An 18757-nucleotide genomic window follows, 5' to 3' on the forward strand; every position below is an offset into this window, starting at 1 on the left:
TTTACAATATACTAGTCGACTGGGGGCGTAGCATACGTCGCTATTTTGCAGGGCCGCCCTTAGGCCACTGCTACCTATGCTACTGCAGTGGACCCCGCACCTTCCTAGTACCCGAGCTAATTCTAGGTGTAAATTATTATATTACACCATTTTATAACTTATAACAGATTTCCCGCGGCCTACTGTCGATTTACCAGGAGCTGCTGGAAATCTCCTGAAATGCAAAATATACGAAAAAGTCCTGGAAATCTCCGGCAATAATTAAAATCTTTTGAAAACTCATACAAATCTCCTGAAATATATAGACACGAATTGTCATTTTGAGTTGTCGTTCAATATGGAAAACGCCAAAAAAAATAGAATTTTTATGTTATACTGTACGACTTCGCTACACACAAGGCTCGTGAAGTAATTCTGTAAAGAATGAATATAATACAAAGACGAATTTATTTTTTAATACAAACTCTTAATTTTCACTTATTATCCGTTCCCTACCCAAACTTGGCCCCGCGAAATCCACAATGGTTAAGTCCAGCCTTGCTAATTAGTGACGGGTGAATACAGATTAGATTACCTGTTCTCCCCTTCCTCTTTTTTTCCGCCTCTTAAGTTACGTGGGATAACGCTAGCCTGCTTAAGTCCGGCCCTGCTATTTGTTGACGGGTGAATATTACTTCCCCCCCCCCTTTTCTCTTGTTTTTTTCGCCGCTTAAGTTACGTGGGGTAACTCTAGTCCGACTTGCAGAAATAAAAGAGAGTGATCTTTCCATGACTTCATCGTGTTGTCTTTACTGTTGAGCCATGAAAAGAATTATATATAGAGTTGACGAGCTAATAAGCAAAATGTCACGAGACAATTAGGTGTCGGCCAGGCTAGCCCAGCATTGAACATCGTTTACAAAATACAAATTTCAAAAGTTATACTTCAACTAAAATAGTTTAGTACGTGCCCTTGCCTGAATTAAAATAGGGAGAAATCAAGGAGCACAAAACCATTTCCTCTTCCCCCCCCCCCCGATAAATTACCCAATCACATTTAAATTAACTTTAGTCTTTATATACAATTAGACAACAAAAGTTTGAAAAAAAAATAAATAAAAAGTAAATAAGTATTCTACATTTCAATAATGTTTGCAAAGCTCTTCTTTGTTTTATTGTAGAATAATCACAATTTAAAGACATTTGTTTACATGTATTATTATGAAGACTAAATGTACCTATACAAACAAGTTTTAAACACTGTAGTCTACGTCTCCAGTATCTAGAATGTTATACGATGGAGTTCGATCAATCAATCAATCAATCAATAACATTGGCCACATTTAGTTCATCTTCCTAATTTTCATTTCAACAGATGTCACCGATTCTGTGTATCCTGTCAATACGTACCAGATGACGTGTTTACCCGTCACGGTCGTATCAAATTGACCATTGAGATTCACTTTGAGACATTTATTGAACCACCAGCCTGATTCGTAGAGTTGAGCACAGAATTGTTCAGGACTATTATCATTGTCTCTGTCTGGTGTACTGAAGCTCATATTGTCGTGAGTCCTAAAGTCATCATCCGCATTTCCTTTGAAAAATTCACCAAGACTCAGCCTATAATTGTCTTTTTCGCTGCCGACTTTAAAGTTTCTGTAGGTAGCGTAATATCTATTTCCTGAGGCGAATAAATCAATTCTTAATTCGAAGTTATTCTAGAATAAAAGAAGAAAGTTTTATACATATATATCTAATATATAAAGTAGAATGTGAGGCGTATGTATGTATGTATGTCCCCGTATAAAAATCAAAAGTTTTACCGATCTTGATAAAACTTGGCAGAACTGTTCCTTGGGTGCTAACTTAGACCGAAGTGTATGTATTGTAGTCCTAAAACAAACTTAAGACTCTCAAAAAAAGAAAACGTTGCCCAACTCTATACAAGTATTGTATCTTATAAATCTAGGCCATGTTTACATGCTGTGTCTAAATGATGAGAACCGAGAGGTCACGCATGCGCAGCAGAGATAAAAATCTCCAGATCTAAATTAGCTCTCATTCAAGAAAACATTATTTTGTTATTTTACACATGAAAATACAAATACGTGTCTATTCATTTCATTATTTGATGCACATTAACCTTCAAATTTGAGTTTACAAAACATTTTTTACATAAAATCGTTCGCTCTAAACGTAAATAGCTTTAAACGTCTTGACACACTTTTCCGTAACTTACGGCACCATTACTTGGGCCGCTTAGTGATACGAATGAAATTAACGTCGGAGGTCATAATATCGAGCATTAAACAGGCATATTATTAAACTAATAAACTACTTACATAATGCTATTTACTTGGCAATGTGTTTTTTTTTTAAAGCTTTAAGCCTACAGTTACCGATTTGGCTTAATTTTAAGTCTTTATTTTCAATTTACTTTTTTCCTTACGATTTACTTATGCGCAATTTAGCCACGAAGTGATGAATGAAACACGGCTAATGTATCTAGGTCAACACATTAACCTACCTTTAGGTCGACACAAGCTCACATCACAGTGTTTATAGTCCTTACTATAATAGGCTAAAAGTTTTTATTTATTGACTAGACCACTTATGGCAAATAGAATAGATTCTAAATCTAGAGCTACATAAATTAAACTAACAATGTCATATAAACAATTACATTAACGCGTTTTTAGGTCTAAATATTGTTACAAATAACCAGTGACAGGAAGAGGATAACGTGTGACCCCGGCGAGATAACACAACAGCGGGTGTTCTCTGGAATGTACATGTATAAACAGAGACAGGATGTGACGTTTCCTCACGTGTTGTTCCAGAAGATACTAGCAGTGTTTGTGCAACTTTGGTGGAGCGATTAGGGACTCTATATAAGCCAGAGAGTTAATGTGGAAGTCAGTCGTGAGTGAGCCGTTACAGTCGATACAGACGATGTAAGACGTGTGCGGCTCTAGTGGAAGAGACATGTGTACGACTCGATGCAAGTTAACTAGGGTAGAGTTAACTGGATTGGATTACTGTCCTTAAAGTCTATACAGCGAACTACAGTGGACTTGGGCGTTACAGTCGATACAGTCGATGTAAGACGTGTGCGGCTCTGATTCGGTAGACTTGAGTACGATTTGGTTCAGCTTTGGGAGACCTGGAGCGACACTGGGAAGTGTGTCGTTGGTCGGTTCTGTGGAATACGGCTCGATGCAAGTTGAGAAGAGATGAATTGCAACGAAGTGAAGCGATGAATTGCAACGAAGTATAGCTAACTGTAAACTGACAGATATTGTACAGTCTTCTACGCTACATGTTACAGTGACGAATTGTTAGAGTTAATAGTCATTAATGTCATATGAAACTGAAAGTTGAGTCGTCAAGTTCTTTGCAGTGTTTTTATTTGTGTGCCTACTAATACATTTAGCCAGAAGATTCAGAAATACGTAACAATATACTAACATAAAATAATTAATAAGCTTATTGAACCTTAAATTCAATCTTGAAATGATAGATCAAAAATGTTTAGTGAAAGTAGATTATTTTACTTAATTTAAACAAATGAATCTAAGTTTAATCTAGGTCAAAAACTATATTTGACAATAGATCTAGATCTCAATATATGTGCAAGCAAATCTTTTTGTAACAACAATGGAATTCGGTCGATTGGCTATTTTAATAGCACTATTCAAACCATTTTTACATTCACGCATTTGCTTTACTTATAACATTATTATTTTGTTTAATTGTTTCTAATTATTATTATATCTTTCATATAGCGCTACTTCAATGCGTATTGAATGCTCAGAGCATTAAGGTCCATTCACATTTGTTTCCATGCTACCTTTAGGTGCTCAGTAAACACAGTTCAACTTGAGTTGGGTCTCCAGCCTCGATCAACCTTCAGAGGTAGCCAAGCCAAGTTCAAGCGTACTCAGCATCTTGACCACGCTTCCCACAAACTATTCTAATGTACTATATCAGTGACACGCATATTAAGACCCGTGGGCCGCGGGAAACATATGGTTAGTATATATATATACGGCAAGGTCAGCGCGACGATGACATCAACAAAGAGGTCCTATCGCCAGGACTTCATTAACAAAATGATCTCATTGCTACGACGTCAACAAGAAAGAGGTCCCATCGCTACGACGTCATCAAGAAAGAGGTCCCATCGCTACGACTTCATTAAGAAAGAGGTTCATCGCTACGACGTCATCAAGAAAGAGGTCCCATCGCTACGACGTCATCAAGGAAGAGGTTCATCGCTACGACGTCATCAAGGAAGAGGTCCCATCGCTACGACGTCATCAAGGAAGAGGTCCCATCGCTACGACGTCATCAAGAAAGAGGTTCCATCGCTACGACGTCATCAAGGAAGGGTTCATCGCTACGACGTCATCAAGGAAGAGGTTCATCGCTACGACGTCATTAAGAAAGAGGTATGGTCGCTACGACGTCATCAAGAAAGAGGTTCATCGCTACGACGTCATCAAGGAAGAGGTTCATCGCTACGACGTCATCAAGAAAGAAGTCCCATCGCTACGACGTCATCAAGAAAGAAGTCCCATCGCTACGACGTCATCAAGAAAGAGGTCCCATCGCTACGACGTCATCAAGAAAGAGGTCCCATCGCTACGACGTCATTAAGAAAGAGGTTCATCGCTACGACGTCATCAAGGAAGAGGTTCATCGCTACGACGTCATCAAGAAAGAAGTCCCATCGCTACGACGTCATCAAGAAAGAAGTCCCATCGCTACGACGTCATCAAGAAAGAGGTCCCATCGCTACGACGTCATCAAGAAAGAGGTCCCATCGCTACGACGTCATTAAGAAAGAGGTTCATCGCTACGACGTCATCAAGGAAGAGGTTCATCGCTACGACGTCATCAAGAAAGAGGTCCCATCGCTACGACGTCATCAAGAAAGAGGTCCCATCGCTACGACGTCATCAAGAAAGAGGTCTCATCGCTACGACGTCATCAAGAAAGAGGTTCATCGCTACGACGTCATTAAGAAAGAGGTTCATCGCTACGACGTCATCAAGGAAGAGGTTCATCGCTACGACGTCATCAAGAAAGAGGTCACATCGCTACGACGTCATCAAGAAAGAGGTCCCATCGCTACGACGTCATTAAGAAAGAGGTTCATCGCTACGACGTCATCAAGAAAGAGGTACAGTCGCTACGACGCCATTAAGAAAGAGGTCCCATCGCTACGACGTCATTAAGAAAGAGGTTCATCGCTACGACGACAACGAGAGCTTTCAGCGCTATGATGACAACAACAAAGAGCTCCCAGCGCTATGACGACAACAACAGAGAGCTCCCAGCGCTATGACGACAACAACAAAGAGCTCCCAGCGCTATGACGACAACAACAAAGAGCTCCCAGCGCAACGACGGCATGAACAAAGAGGTCTCAGCTCTACACCATCAACAAAGTCATAACAAGCTAAAAAACACACACACACACACAAACAGAATGGTTTAAATGAGGATTTCTTTTTTACCATAGATGTGATCTGGTGAATCATCTCATTACCCAGCCAATAGTCCGTACAAGTTGTGCCAAATCCGTTCTTATATTCAGTCCAGTTTCTATTGAAGCTAGTGTCTCTATGAAGACGACTCTGTCAAAAATTATGTTCTTATTTTATATCGTATACTCTAATACCAGCAATTCTTGTATGTGTGTATGCATGCATTTATGTATATATGTATGTATGACTTTTATGCATGTGTGTTATGTAGGCCTATACCTGTATGTTTCCGGCAAAGTATACCATGTGGGCTCATGTGGCATTCTATAGAATACCTAAGCATACCTAAAAACTTCAGGAAAAGTACGAAATGAATTATTTTTTCCTATATTGCATAGACATTGTCTAGAGTGCGTAGGCGATGTGTAAAATGGTGATTAAATTAGTTCATTAATAATATAAATTTCTCGGAATAATATTTCTATTCGCCGGTAATCTAAATAATTTAGTCCTGTTCTTTGAAGTGTAGAATTTGTTTAAACACGAATGTCAAAGTGTTTGTGCAACTGCATTGTACTTGGTAAAAATTCTCTACCAAAGATGTTTCACATTGTGGTTCATGAAAGGTGAACTTAAATATGTCTAGTATGTAATCAAAGCAGATGCAACTAATAAGAAGGAACAACTTGACGCTATATTGATTTAATAGCTAGCTAATAAAACTGTGTGTCGTAATTTATCATATTAATAAACACTTCAATGCTACTCCTTTTTATTCTGAATTATTGACACATTGAAAAAAAATGCAGTTGCAGACTTTTTATTTTGTTTTTGTTCGAATGATAAACAGTTCTAAAAAGTCACTCTTGACTAGTAATTAATTTTATAGCATATGCTATACTATCACCCTTCATTAAATAGTGTTTAAGTCTAGTTTTGAACCTTCAGTATGTCTTCTTATCTTGTCTTATATAATACAGACGTTACTTCAAAAAAAGAAGATGATTACGTCCTACGCGTCATGCATATTAACCAATGTCATAAATTCTGCCAGGTCACTGGTTTTCCTGGCTAGCCCAGGCAACCCATTCCACGCTCTAATAGCACTAGGGAAGAAGGAGTATTTGTACAAATTTGTCCTATCATATGGGATGAGGAATGTCTGGTTTTTACTCTGTTATAAGTCTTTTTCTCTTTCATTGTCCTCCTAAGGGTTTGAAGGTTTCTGGTAGGCCTCTCAACATAAGAGAATTTAGAAGTAGAAAGAGACCAAAAAAAAGTTTGGAAATACAGTAAAAAGGAGTACAAACAGAACATGTGACAGACGAATCATTTTTTTTTTTATTTAGCGGCAGATATTTTTATTACCCTTTTATTATATAATTAAGACAACTAATTGAAACGTTATTATATGGATTTTATATTTGCATTTAAGAAGAAAACAACGAACGTAATTTAAGATAAGCTCAACTTTTTAGAGTTTTATGAAGTACCAGTACTTTTGCTTTTGCCATGGAAATTTACAAAATAAAACGATTCGACTCCAAGAACGGCTTGCTTGACTAGAAAAGCCTTTGTCAGAGGCTTCCTATTAAAAAAAAACACAATCTGCAATGACCTTAAAAGCATAACGGCTACTGTTCGAATTTTTAGTTTGTTAGATTTTACCAATTTTCGTCATTACAAATTTTTTTCCAAGAGGAGTTCTAGGAATTATTTGATCTTACACTTTGGTAATGAAATAATAAACTAGCTAGGCTGAGTCACCAGATTCCTATGTGACATACAAATAGCAATTTTATTTCAGTTCTATTATTTTACATGTGTATCTGTCTCCCGTTGTCGCCCTACTTCGCATAATGAATATAGTCAATTATTCTAGTTTTAAAAATGGTTTACAATTTGAAGAACTACTCGAACATTAAACATTTTCCTTACTTGATGACTCATTATTCTAAAATGTTAAATATTTAGAATTTTACATATTTCTGCCTTAAACACTACAAACATTGTTACCTGTATAATTATCCATCTTCCGCCGTCGGTTTTAGCGTCACAAAGGAACGGAACATAGGACCTCACGAAGGCAGCATTGTTAGCAATATTCATTCTTTGAGTGCAAAATCTCTGAAATAGAAACCAAATATTTGGATGTTGGAGATCTTCGTATATATGATGTACTAGCATTACCATTACTAGCCGGCTACGCCCCTGGTTTTGTTCTCAGGTAATATATTATTGTGCGATAGACCGCTCCATTTTTCCCATTACTTTTTTTTTTAAATTATTATTATAGCTTTTATATAGCGCTACTTTCATGCTTATAGCATGCTCAGAGCGCTTTTGGTCCAATTTCTTTTGTGGACCAGTGGGGCGGGAGGGGGGTATCTAGGATTTGGTTTTCCGTGCTGCCTTTAGGCGCTCAGTAAACACAACTCGAACCTCGAGCCCCCTTCTAGATAGCCAAGCCAAGCGCACTTGGCCTCTCGACCACGCTTCCCGTTACATATAACAACAATAATAAAAAGGCCCACAAGTAATCTCCTCCCCAAGCATGTTTAGGCCAATGAATTCTAGTATTTTCACTTTCACCTATCGATGAGTCTATTGAACCGTTGGGGTACCACACAGGATCTGTTGACCGCCTGTCTCCTTTCCTCTCTGTCAAGATAGATTGCATGTCCTCTTCCAGTAGCGTGCTTGGTAAATTGCACGCTTGGCAAACCGTCAGCGGTTTAATTATTTGAATTGTTCTCTTTCAAGATGCAATTAGCATATTCTATTTACATTCTCTATATTTCCTCTATTTATACTATCTATATCCTGATTGGTATTTTCTAATGAGTCTTGTATTTGAGTCAACATACTCTGTATACCCTAATTGGCCCTTTCAACTGAGCCTTGTGTTTGACTATAACGAGGCTTTCCATGAATTATCTTAACATCCTTCCACAAAGCGCAGGTTGTAGATGTCCGCGGCGTTCCAGTACCACCTCATCGTGGTCGCCGCGTGAACACTCCGCTCTCTGGGAGTGGCCAAGGGTACTGGTTGCTTGCCGCTGATGAATGAGCAGCCGGCAAGTGTAAAAGGAACTCAAAGGGGTTATGTCCAGCCCCCCCCCTGTGGGGCCCCGGGGCAACGGTTAGTAAGAGACCACGGGTTCTCCGAAAAGCGGATAGCGCTGGACACCAACTCGAGGGTTGGTCGGGTTCTCCTGGGGCTCGGCTGATTCGCGGGTCTCTCTTTGGGCAAAGACTGGACTGACTGGCGCGGCCTTAGCGGGCTGCGTCGGGCGGACCGGTTGGCGTCCACGAGCTAGGCTCTATCTAGCCCGTTCCCTGGCGCGCTAGTGGAGGAATCCGCCGCGACCAATGGCGACTCTGACACTGGGAATATCGAGAAACGCGCGCCACCCCACTCCTGCCCTGCAGGAAACTTATATGCCAATCTGTGGCGGTGATTGCTTGGGCAGGTCTCTGCCTTGCCCTTAGTGGCGACATAAGTATAGGCCATGCACGCTGCTGCATTAGAGCAGTAACTAAGGCCGCCAACGGCCTTAACCATACAACCATGATTGACACAGACACAGTAAAAAGCGGGCACGAGCAGACCCGAACAGGCTCCGTGCGCCGGGTAGTGGGCGTCAGGCCTGGACACGAAAAGTCAGCTACTAGTCGCCCCGCGACCTCGATGAGGGGGAATTTGTCAGGTCGTGAAAAGTCAGCTAAAATTCCTCCACCTAAGTCCTCTTCTCAACGAACACTGCATTCGTACCTCCTTCGGAGGTCCGATTCGAATAAGGTTGATGGAAGTCTGCCACAACCTCCTGCGGACCTAGATACACCGCAGGCAAATATGACTGGAAGCGAAATAGTGACGGGAGCCTCCGGCCCCCAAACAACCCAAATTGACACTAGTGGGATCCAACCCACTCCAGGGACTAAGCCCATAAACACTAGGTCCCTCCTGATCTTACAAATTAACATCTGCGGGGTCATCCCAAAGGTGTTAGAGCTCTCAAAACTCCTCCACGAGAGGGCAATAGACGTGGCTTTACTACAAGAGACACTAACTGGCAAACGTAATGCCAGTATCACCGGTTATACTGCATTTAAGTGCAAATGCACAGATTGCCGGGGGCTCATCACTTATGTACGCAACAATCTGGTTGCTACACAAGTCCCCGGTCCACGAGTGCATGGGCGTACCGACGCCATCACCCTCGAGATACATAAATTAGGGCGCAAACTCACGGTAACTAATCTGTATAACCCCCCCAAGCACGAAATTAGTCTCGAATATGACGGTACCAATATCAATTCTCACAACGTCATCGCAGGAGACTTTAATGCTAAGTCTCAGCAGTGGGGCTATGATTCAACCGACTCATCGGGACATAAAATTCATGAACTTCTAAATAACTCTAATTTGTTCTGTCTGCAAAATAAACATACTCCCCCAACTCTATACCATACCGGAAAGGGCAGCCAATCTAGACCAGACCTTACTCTAATCACAGCTAATCTAGAATCACATACTCAGTTTCAAGTCCTAGATGACATTGGAAGTGACCATAGACCCATACTAGTCACAATTGCCCTCTCAGAGGCCAGTGGTGTAACCCCAAAAGCCCCGCGTAGATGGAGTTACACCAAGGCGAACTGGCCAGCCTATGAGGCAGCAGTCAACACTGCCCTTATGAATATTGCTGTGGAGGATAGGGACGTTGACATCATATACGGCGAATTAACAGCAGCTATGTTGGGTGCGGCCAAGAGGTTTGTCCCGCGGACTTATCCTGGCGTAAGGCAGAAACGCGTGTGGTCTCAGGAATTGAATAAGCTGGTCCTGAGACGTAAGCGAGCCCGGAGGCTTGCTGAACGGAAGGGTACCCCTGAAATCCGGCGGGAGTACAATCGGCTCTGTAGAGCCATGAGTGAGCTGGCCCGACGCGTCCGGTCGGACCATTGGAACGCTGCCTGCGCCGGGATGGATCTTCGGGATACCTCGAAAGCCTGGCGTCTTCTGCGAAACCTAGAGGCCAAAGATACAGCGCGAACGGCTGCCCCTCTATTGTCACCCGGAGGGCCGGTCTCGACGGTAACCAAAATGGCCGGCTTGCTGAATCGACATTTTGCTAAAATCAGCAAGCCCGAAAAGAAGTCTGCCATGTCCAAAGCCCTCAACAAAGAACGTAAGAGGCTCGAGAGGGAGCCGGATGAGCCGGAAAGCCAAGCAACGTGCAACGCGCCCTTCTGTCGTGCTGAGCTGGACAGAGCGATAGCTAAGTGCAAAAACCGAAAAGCTCCGGGGCCAGACAAGGTTACCCCCGAGATGGTAAAACACCTTGGGGGCATTGCGAGAGATAAACTCCTGGAGTTTATGAATCGAACCTGGGCAGAGTCAAGACTGCCCGGGGCCTGGAAGAGTGCTGTCATTGTACCAGTCCTTAAGAAGGGAAAAGACGCGACTAACGTGGAGTCCTACAGACCCATTTCACTAACCTCAACCCTTGGCAAAGTTGCTGAGCGAATGGTTAACGAGCGGCTAGTTTGGTGCTTTGAGAGTGCCGGTATCCTGGCGCCAGAACAGGCCGGCTTTAGGGCAGGCTTGAGCCCGATCGACCAGGTCACGACATTCGCACAGGAGGTGGCCGACGGGTTCCAGAGGTCCGAGAGCACATACGCGGTGTTCATAGACCTAAAACAGGCCTACGATCGTGTGTGGAAGCAAGGCCTCTATCTTAAGCTAAGAGCTATGGGTGTGCGGGACAAAATATACAATTGGATACAATCCTTTCTGTCAGGGAGGAGCACACGTACAAAATACCAGCACTCCCTTAGCAAGCCAAAACAACAACTTAATGGCCTGCCTCAGGGCTCCGCCCTGTCCTGTACACTTTTCATAGCCTTTCTTAATGATTTGCCCAGCTCACTACGGTCCAAAAAACTGCTATATGCTGACGATATTGTCCTCTGGTCAACCGGGAAGAAAGCCGACCAAATTCAGGCGGCACTTCAAGCAGACCTCCATACCATCTCCTCGTATTGCGACAAATGGCAGATTCAGATAAACGTTGCCAAAACGACCTGGTCCCTGTTCAGCCTAGGAATCGACATCCTTAAGGCTCCATTCGAGCTTCAACTCGGTGGGCTGCGACTCCAGCGTGAAAATACGCCAAAATATCTAGGGGTGACCCTGGATAGAAAACTGTCAATGCTCCAGCACGTCCAGGAAGTTGAACGAAAAGCCTCGGAGAAGTTAGCGTTATTAAGAAAGCTGGCCAGCACAAAGTGGGGTGCTAAAGCTGACATGCTACGCACATTGTATCTAGGGGCAGTCAGATCACAAATCGAATACAGCTATACAGTTCAAGTATATGCTAGTAAAACTGCCCTCGAATCACTCGACCGGGTACAAGCACAGGCCCTACGGTTCATTTGTGGCACCTTTAGGACAAGCCCAACAAACGCTGCTGAAATTTTTACAAACGTGGCACCCTTACATCTTAGGAGGGAGAGGGCAGTACTTACGGCCTACGAGCGCTATAAAAGGGGCGACTCTAGGCTACCCACCTCAATTTTAGTGCGACAGTGGAGAGAGAGGAACCGCATTAAAATGCGATCGTTCCTACACATAGCGGCCAATTTGTCAAATACAGCTGGACTCTCCACTGATAGAATTCCTATTAGAAGAATCAGTACGTGCCCTCCGTGGAGGAGATTGCCGGCCCCACAAATAAACCTGTCCCTGTTAGGGCAAGAGGGAGCCACCAGGAGGCGATTAACACCTGCCATTCTCCAAAATTTGGCATCCATAACTATAAAATCCTACCCATCAGATGCCATATTCTGTTATACCGATGGGTCGGTAATGAGGGACCCCGATAGATCGGGGTATGGGGCCCATATTGTCTACCCCGACCGGACTGAACCAGATAGGCTCTCTGGTCCATGCGGCTACGCTGCATGCTCCATGGATGCCGAACTGACAGGGATAACTAGGGCGTTCGAGGCCATTAGGGCCCGAATGCTCGAACGTGAGACTAGCGCCACTACGGTGGTGTTGGTCACTGACTCTCGCTCCAGTCTCCTAGTTATGGGTGGCGGCGGGGGAGGGTCGCCCGTAATAGAAGAGGCAATCGGCGCCGCAGATAACATCCGCCGAGCTATTGGAGCTGTCGTTTATATGCAGTGGGCGCCTTCACATTGCGGCGTGAAGGGCAATGAAACGGCAGACGCCCTCGCAAGGGAGGGTGCAATGGCAGCCACACACCTCGAAGCACCAAGCACGTACTTACAAGCAACGGCACAAATCCGAGCACTCATTCATGAGAAGTGGTTAAAGTCCTGGGAGGAATCCGACAGAGCACGTGGTGTCTGGCAGCGCATGCGTCACCCAGATCGCGACGATCCATGGTGGCGACTGAGGAGGTCAGAGCAGTCAATAGTTGCGCAGTGCAGGACGGAACACTGTCCTATTGGGGCATACTTTGCCCGGTTCCGCACTAACTTTGACTCCCGATGCCGTCACTGTGGAGAGAGCGTCGAAACAGTGTCGCATGTCTTGTACGAGTGTCCCCAGCTCCGCGAGCTAAGGGGGGACTTGCCTGTGCAGTCACTCGACTTGTATGGTAGCTATGAGGCACTACGCCGGACGGCTAAGTTTCTTGCCAGAGCACTACGGGAGGACTAGTCCTTCCTGCTCTGATTTTTCAATAGGAGTTCATCTCAGGTTGTAGATGTCAGCTGTCTTAGTTTTCAAAGGTTTAAACTGTTAGCTGTCTTAGTTTTCAAAGGTTGAAACTGTCAGCTGTCTTAGTTTTCAAATGTCGTAGCTGTAAGGTGCCTTAGTTTTTAAAGGTCGTAGCTGGACAAAGTTGGTTCAATCATCTTGATCATTGTGAAGCTATATTCGTTCCCCGTGTAACTGCAGATCGATCAGATAAAGTCGACATCTAGAGTTTAGCTCAGAGTTGATTGGTTTCGAAATAACACATTTCTTAGGTGTTACATGGACAGTTTTTCACATAAACCAGAACAGCTCGCGCGAAATTATCGACATACAACAGTACGGGTCCGAATGTACAAGAACGTAATAAAATATTAGGTCTCTCAATGATATATTTAGTGTATGTAGACATTTAACATTCACCGGTAAAGGTGACATTCATCTCTCTTTCACTCTCTCTCTCTCTCTCTCTCTCTCTCTCTCTCTCTCTCTTTATATATATATATATATATATATATATATATATATAATACATATATTATATATATATCCTCTCTCTCTCTCTCTCTCTCTCTCTCTCTCTCTCTCTCTATATATATATATATATATATATATATATATATATATATATATATATAATATTCAAAATATTGAGGTTTATCTAATTATTAAACATTTTCTTTACCTCAGGAGGTGGGCACGCGTCTTCAGCGTACGATACTGAAATAGTAATTTTTGGTTTTAATTAATGTTCACAAAGATTTCAAAAGAGTAACTTCACTAATCTTTTGCTATGTGTGAGCATTGAGATGCAGCAGACGATATGTTGTTATGTGTGAGCAATGAGATACAGCAGACGATATGTCGCTATGTATGAGCAATGAGATGTAGCAGACGATATGTCGCTATGTGTGAGCAATGAGATACAGCAGACGATATGTCGCTATGTGTGAGCAATGAGATACAGCAGACGATATGTCGCTATGTGTGAGCAATGAGATGTAGCAGACGATATGTCGCTATGTGTGAACAATGAGATGTAGCAGACGATATGTCGCTATGCGGTACGTGACGTTTTGGCGCCGCCGTTTTGGCGACGCCGTTTTGGCCCCGCCGTTTTGGCGACGGGACGTTTTGGCGCGAGCCGTTTTGGCGACGGGACGTTTTGGCGCGAGATATCATTTGACGATAATTTAATAAGCACGTAACTTTTATAATAATGTTTATTTCACTATACCATAATATTGTATGTATAGTATAAATTCTGACACCGTTCAGCGAATTTTTTTTCTTTAATTATAAAGGTTTTGCTTATTTCATGAATATAGGCCTATAATAAGTCAGATTCCTGAATGGTAATGACATGCTATATGTGAGTTCTGCTAATCGCACTGGATGACATTTTTGGATTTCTTTCCAAAAGATTTTGTATTTTATTTGACATTAGTGTAATATACGAATTAGCTAAGTGTCACACTGTAATATAACAAAAACCATGTTAACATCTAAAGCTCTATTACGATGAATGACGACAATAACTCCACACATAGTAAAGATCAAGACACGGAATGTGGTCAGTACAAACTCTAACGTGAATCCACCAATATAAACAAACACTCTGGGCGACAATAGATAGAAACAAATTCACGACACTATGATACTTTGAAAAGATATATTTTGAGAAATTGGGTAGGGGTGATTTGGGTGACACATCTCGCATTGACGCAGGTAGAGTTAAACAAATGAAGACAAGACCAGCACCGAACACTGGTCGTTGGCGTCATGCGTCTGGCGATCATCTCCTTGGGAATGGTCATTACATGTGACACCTATCCCGCCCCCTCTCTTCTGCTCACATTTCACTCCTTGTATATACTCTTTCCTCCACCCCTCCCCTCTCTCACGCGTAAGACGATAATCTGTTTCTAGCAGTCCACTTGACATCCCTAGGTGCGAATTTATAATCCTTAATCTTTAATTCCGAGGGCGGCCCAAAGTCTACCCCTCTCTTTCAATCTCTTCGCCCCTACGTCTTTATAAGCTCGCGTACTTTGGACCATTCACTAATCATTTTATCCAGTACGCAGACAGACTAGAAAAAATTTTCGCCATTTTATTCTATTATATTTCTAACTAAAAACCTGGTGGCAGTCTATATAAAAAATGGAAAAAGTCCAGTCGAAGCGAGGAAAAGACAAAATTTCGCATGAAGGATATCTCTATGTTTTCGATAAGTTTAGTGCAGACCACTCTAAGAAGTTCTGGCGTTGTGAACTTAAAAATGAATGTAGAGCTCGTCTACACACTGATGCTGTAAACAACGACCTTGTTCTAAATCAACAAGACCAGCACAGCCATGGAAGTGATGCTGCACAACTTCAGGCTGCCTCTATTTTAACAACAATTAAAAAGAAGGCTGCTTCTTCCACAGAGATACCATCTTGTATCATAAACAGCTCTCTACAGGGAACTTCAGCAGCAGTGCATGCAAAAATGCCAAAGAAAGACGCCAAAACGTCCTGCTTCGGTCGCTATGTGTGAACAATGAGATGTAGCAGACGATATGTTGTTATGTATGAGCAATGAGATGCAGCAGACGATATGTTCCTATGTGTGAGCAATGAGATGCAGCAGACGATATGTTCCTATGTGTGAGCAATGAGATGCAGCAGACGATATGTTCCTATGTGTGAGCAATGAGATGCAGCAGACGATATGTTCCTATGTGTGAGCAATGAGATGCAGCAGACGATATGTTCCTATGTGTGAGCAATGAGATGCAGCAGACGATATGTCGCTATGTGTGAGAACTGAGATGCAGCAGACGATATGTCGCTATGTGTGAGCAATGAGATGTAGCAGACGATATGTCGCTATGTGTGAGCAATGAGATGCAGCAGACGATATGTTGTTATGTGTGAGCAATGAGATAAAGCAGACGATATGTCGCTATGTGTGAGCAATCAGATGTAGCAGACGATATGTCGCTATGTGTGAGCAATGAGATACAGCAGACGATATGTCGCTATGTGTGAGCAATGAGATACAGCAGACGATATGTCGCTATGTGTGAGCAATGAGATGTAGCAGACGATATGTCGCTATGTGTGAACAATGAGATGTAGCAGACGATATGTCGCTATGTGTGAGCAATGAGATGTAGCAGACGATATGTCGCTATGTGTGAACAATGAGATGTAGCAGACGATATGTTGTTATGTATGAGCAATGAGATGCAGCAGACGATATGTCGCTATGTGTGAGCAATGAGATGCAGCAGACGATATGTTGTTATGTATGAGCAATGAGATGCAGCAGACGATATGTTGCTATGTGTGAGCAATGAGATGTAGCAGACGATAGGTTGTTATGTGTGAGCAATGAGATACAGCAGACGATATGTTCCTATGTGTGAGCAATGAAATGTAGCAGACGATATGTTGCTATGTGTGAGCAATGAGATGTAGCAGACGATATGTTGTTATGTATGAGCAATGAGATGCAGCAGACGATATGTTCCTATGTGTGAGCAATGAGATGCAGCAGACGATATGTTCCTATGTGTGAGTAATGAGATGCAGCAGACGATATGTTCCTATGTGTGAGCAATGAGATGCAGCAGACGATATGTTCCTATTTGTGAGCAATGAGATGCAGCAGACGATATGTTCCTATGTGTGAGCAATGAGATGCAGCAGACGATATGTCGCTATGTGTGAGAACTGAGATGCAGCAGACGATATGTCGCTATGTGTGAGCAATGAGATGTAGCAGACGATATGTCGCTATGTGTGAGCAATGAGATGCAGCAGACGATATGTTGTTGTGTATGAGCAATGAGATGTAGCAGACGATATGTCGCTATGTGTGAGCAATGAGATGCAGCAGACGATATGTTGGTATGTGTGAGAAATGAGATACAGCAGATGATATGTTGCTATGTGTGAGCAATATATATATATATATATATATATATATATATATATATATATATATATATATATATATATATATATATATATATATATATATTATTTCGAAAGTGGCGTAAGCGATTCACATTATAATTTCAAGGTATATTTAATATAAACGAAAAAAATATTCTCAACCCGTTTACGTATGTAGCGCCCCCTGGGCAGAATTATTGTGGAGGCCCCCTACACTATTTCGAAAGATTTAATAAAAAATCCACTTTTTAAAACGTATTTATAATCATACTGATATCTAATTGCAAGCCATAATTTATAATAAAGAAATAGAGTACTAGTAAACTTTATCTAATTATCTAATTTTACTATTTAAAAAAATTACATTTATTTAATCTGCGATTTTCGTACATCCCAAAAAAAAATGTATATTTGTTATGTTTTTGAGTTTGTGAAGAGTAAATACACGGGTCACCGACCGCCGTAGATCCGAAACTGTATTTAAATATTACGAAGCAATCTAGAAGTGGATATGGCGCGGGTGAGATGTCTGAACGGTAAAGCTCTTGGCTTCCGAAACTGAGATTTTGAATTTTGGGATCTTCGGGCGCCTCTAAGTCCACCCAGCTCTTATGTTCTTATCTTATATAATACAGACGTTACTTCAAAAAAAGAAGATGATTACGTCCTACGCGTCATGCGTTCAGTCATGCATATTAATTAATGACCTAAATTCTGCCAGCTCACTGGTTTTCCTGGCTAGCTAAGGATAGCTCTAATGGGTACCTGACAATAGTTGAGGAAAAGTAAAGGCGTTTGGTCGTTTTTCTGGCCACATGACATCCTCGTTAACCAAAGGCCACAGAAACAGATGACCAATGGCCCACAAGTTGTGAAAGGGGAACTTTACTTTACGCTACAAGTGGACACTTTGTAACCTCCGTAAAATGTCTCTAAGACAATGGCTGCGCATCATAACAGTACATTAACTCACTCTGCCAGTCTGTCTGGTAAAAAGCTTGTACATTACTTTATATATATATATATAAATCTGTATATAGATACAGAAGATCTACTTTACAGTACAAAATAAATCCTATACCTTGTATGGTGATCGCAAAGAGAAGCAATCCAAAAACTGCGGCATTAACATGTAACGTCATCTTTGTACTTGTGTGCTGGAAAAATGGTGAAACGTGTCAAGGAATGAGAGCTTATATATATGGCGTTATGCAAAACAAGAGGCTGCAGCTCGGAGAGACAAAGAGTTTAAGGGCGATGACAATTCCATCAGGTAAAATAATGTAGACAATAGGAAGAGTAAGATTATGATGATATAGTACGAGAATGATGGTGGAGTAAGAGAATGATGGTGGAGTAAGAGAATGATGGTGGAATAAGAGAATGATGGTGGAGTAAGAGAATGATGGTGGAGTAAGATTATGATGGTGGAATAAGAGAATGATGGTTGAGTAAAAGAATGATGGTGCAGTGATAGAATGATGGTGGAGTAAGAGAATGATGGCGGAGTAGAAGAATGATGGTGGAATAAGAGAATGATGGTGCAGTGATAGAATGATGGTGGAGTAAGAGAATGACGGTGCAGTGATAGAATGATGGTGGAA

At 42.0% G+C, this 18757-nt stretch overlaps 1 protein-coding gene across 1 annotated transcript; it reads right to left on the minus strand.

The window, feature by feature from the left end:
- Positions 1-1125: 1125 nt before the first annotated feature.
- On the minus strand, positions 1126-18314 carry LOC129928855 (ficolin-1-like). Its single transcript, XM_056045258.1, has 5 exons — positions 18235-18314; positions 13892-13926; positions 7491-7601; positions 5505-5624; positions 1126-1700 (listed from the first exon to the last, which is right to left on the minus strand). Exons 1-5 carry the CDS (start codon positions 18293-18295, stop codon positions 1323-1325), a joined length of 705 nt encoding a protein of 234 aa, XP_055901233.1. The 5' UTR covers positions 18296-18314; the 3' UTR covers positions 1126-1322.
- Between the last annotated feature and the right edge of the window lie 443 nt (positions 18315-18757).

This window comes from Biomphalaria glabrata, chromosome 10, assembly GCF_947242115.1.
Source record: "Biomphalaria glabrata chromosome 10, xgBioGlab47.1, whole genome shotgun sequence".
Lineage (NCBI taxonomy): Eukaryota > Metazoa > Mollusca > Gastropoda > Planorbidae > Biomphalaria > Biomphalaria glabrata.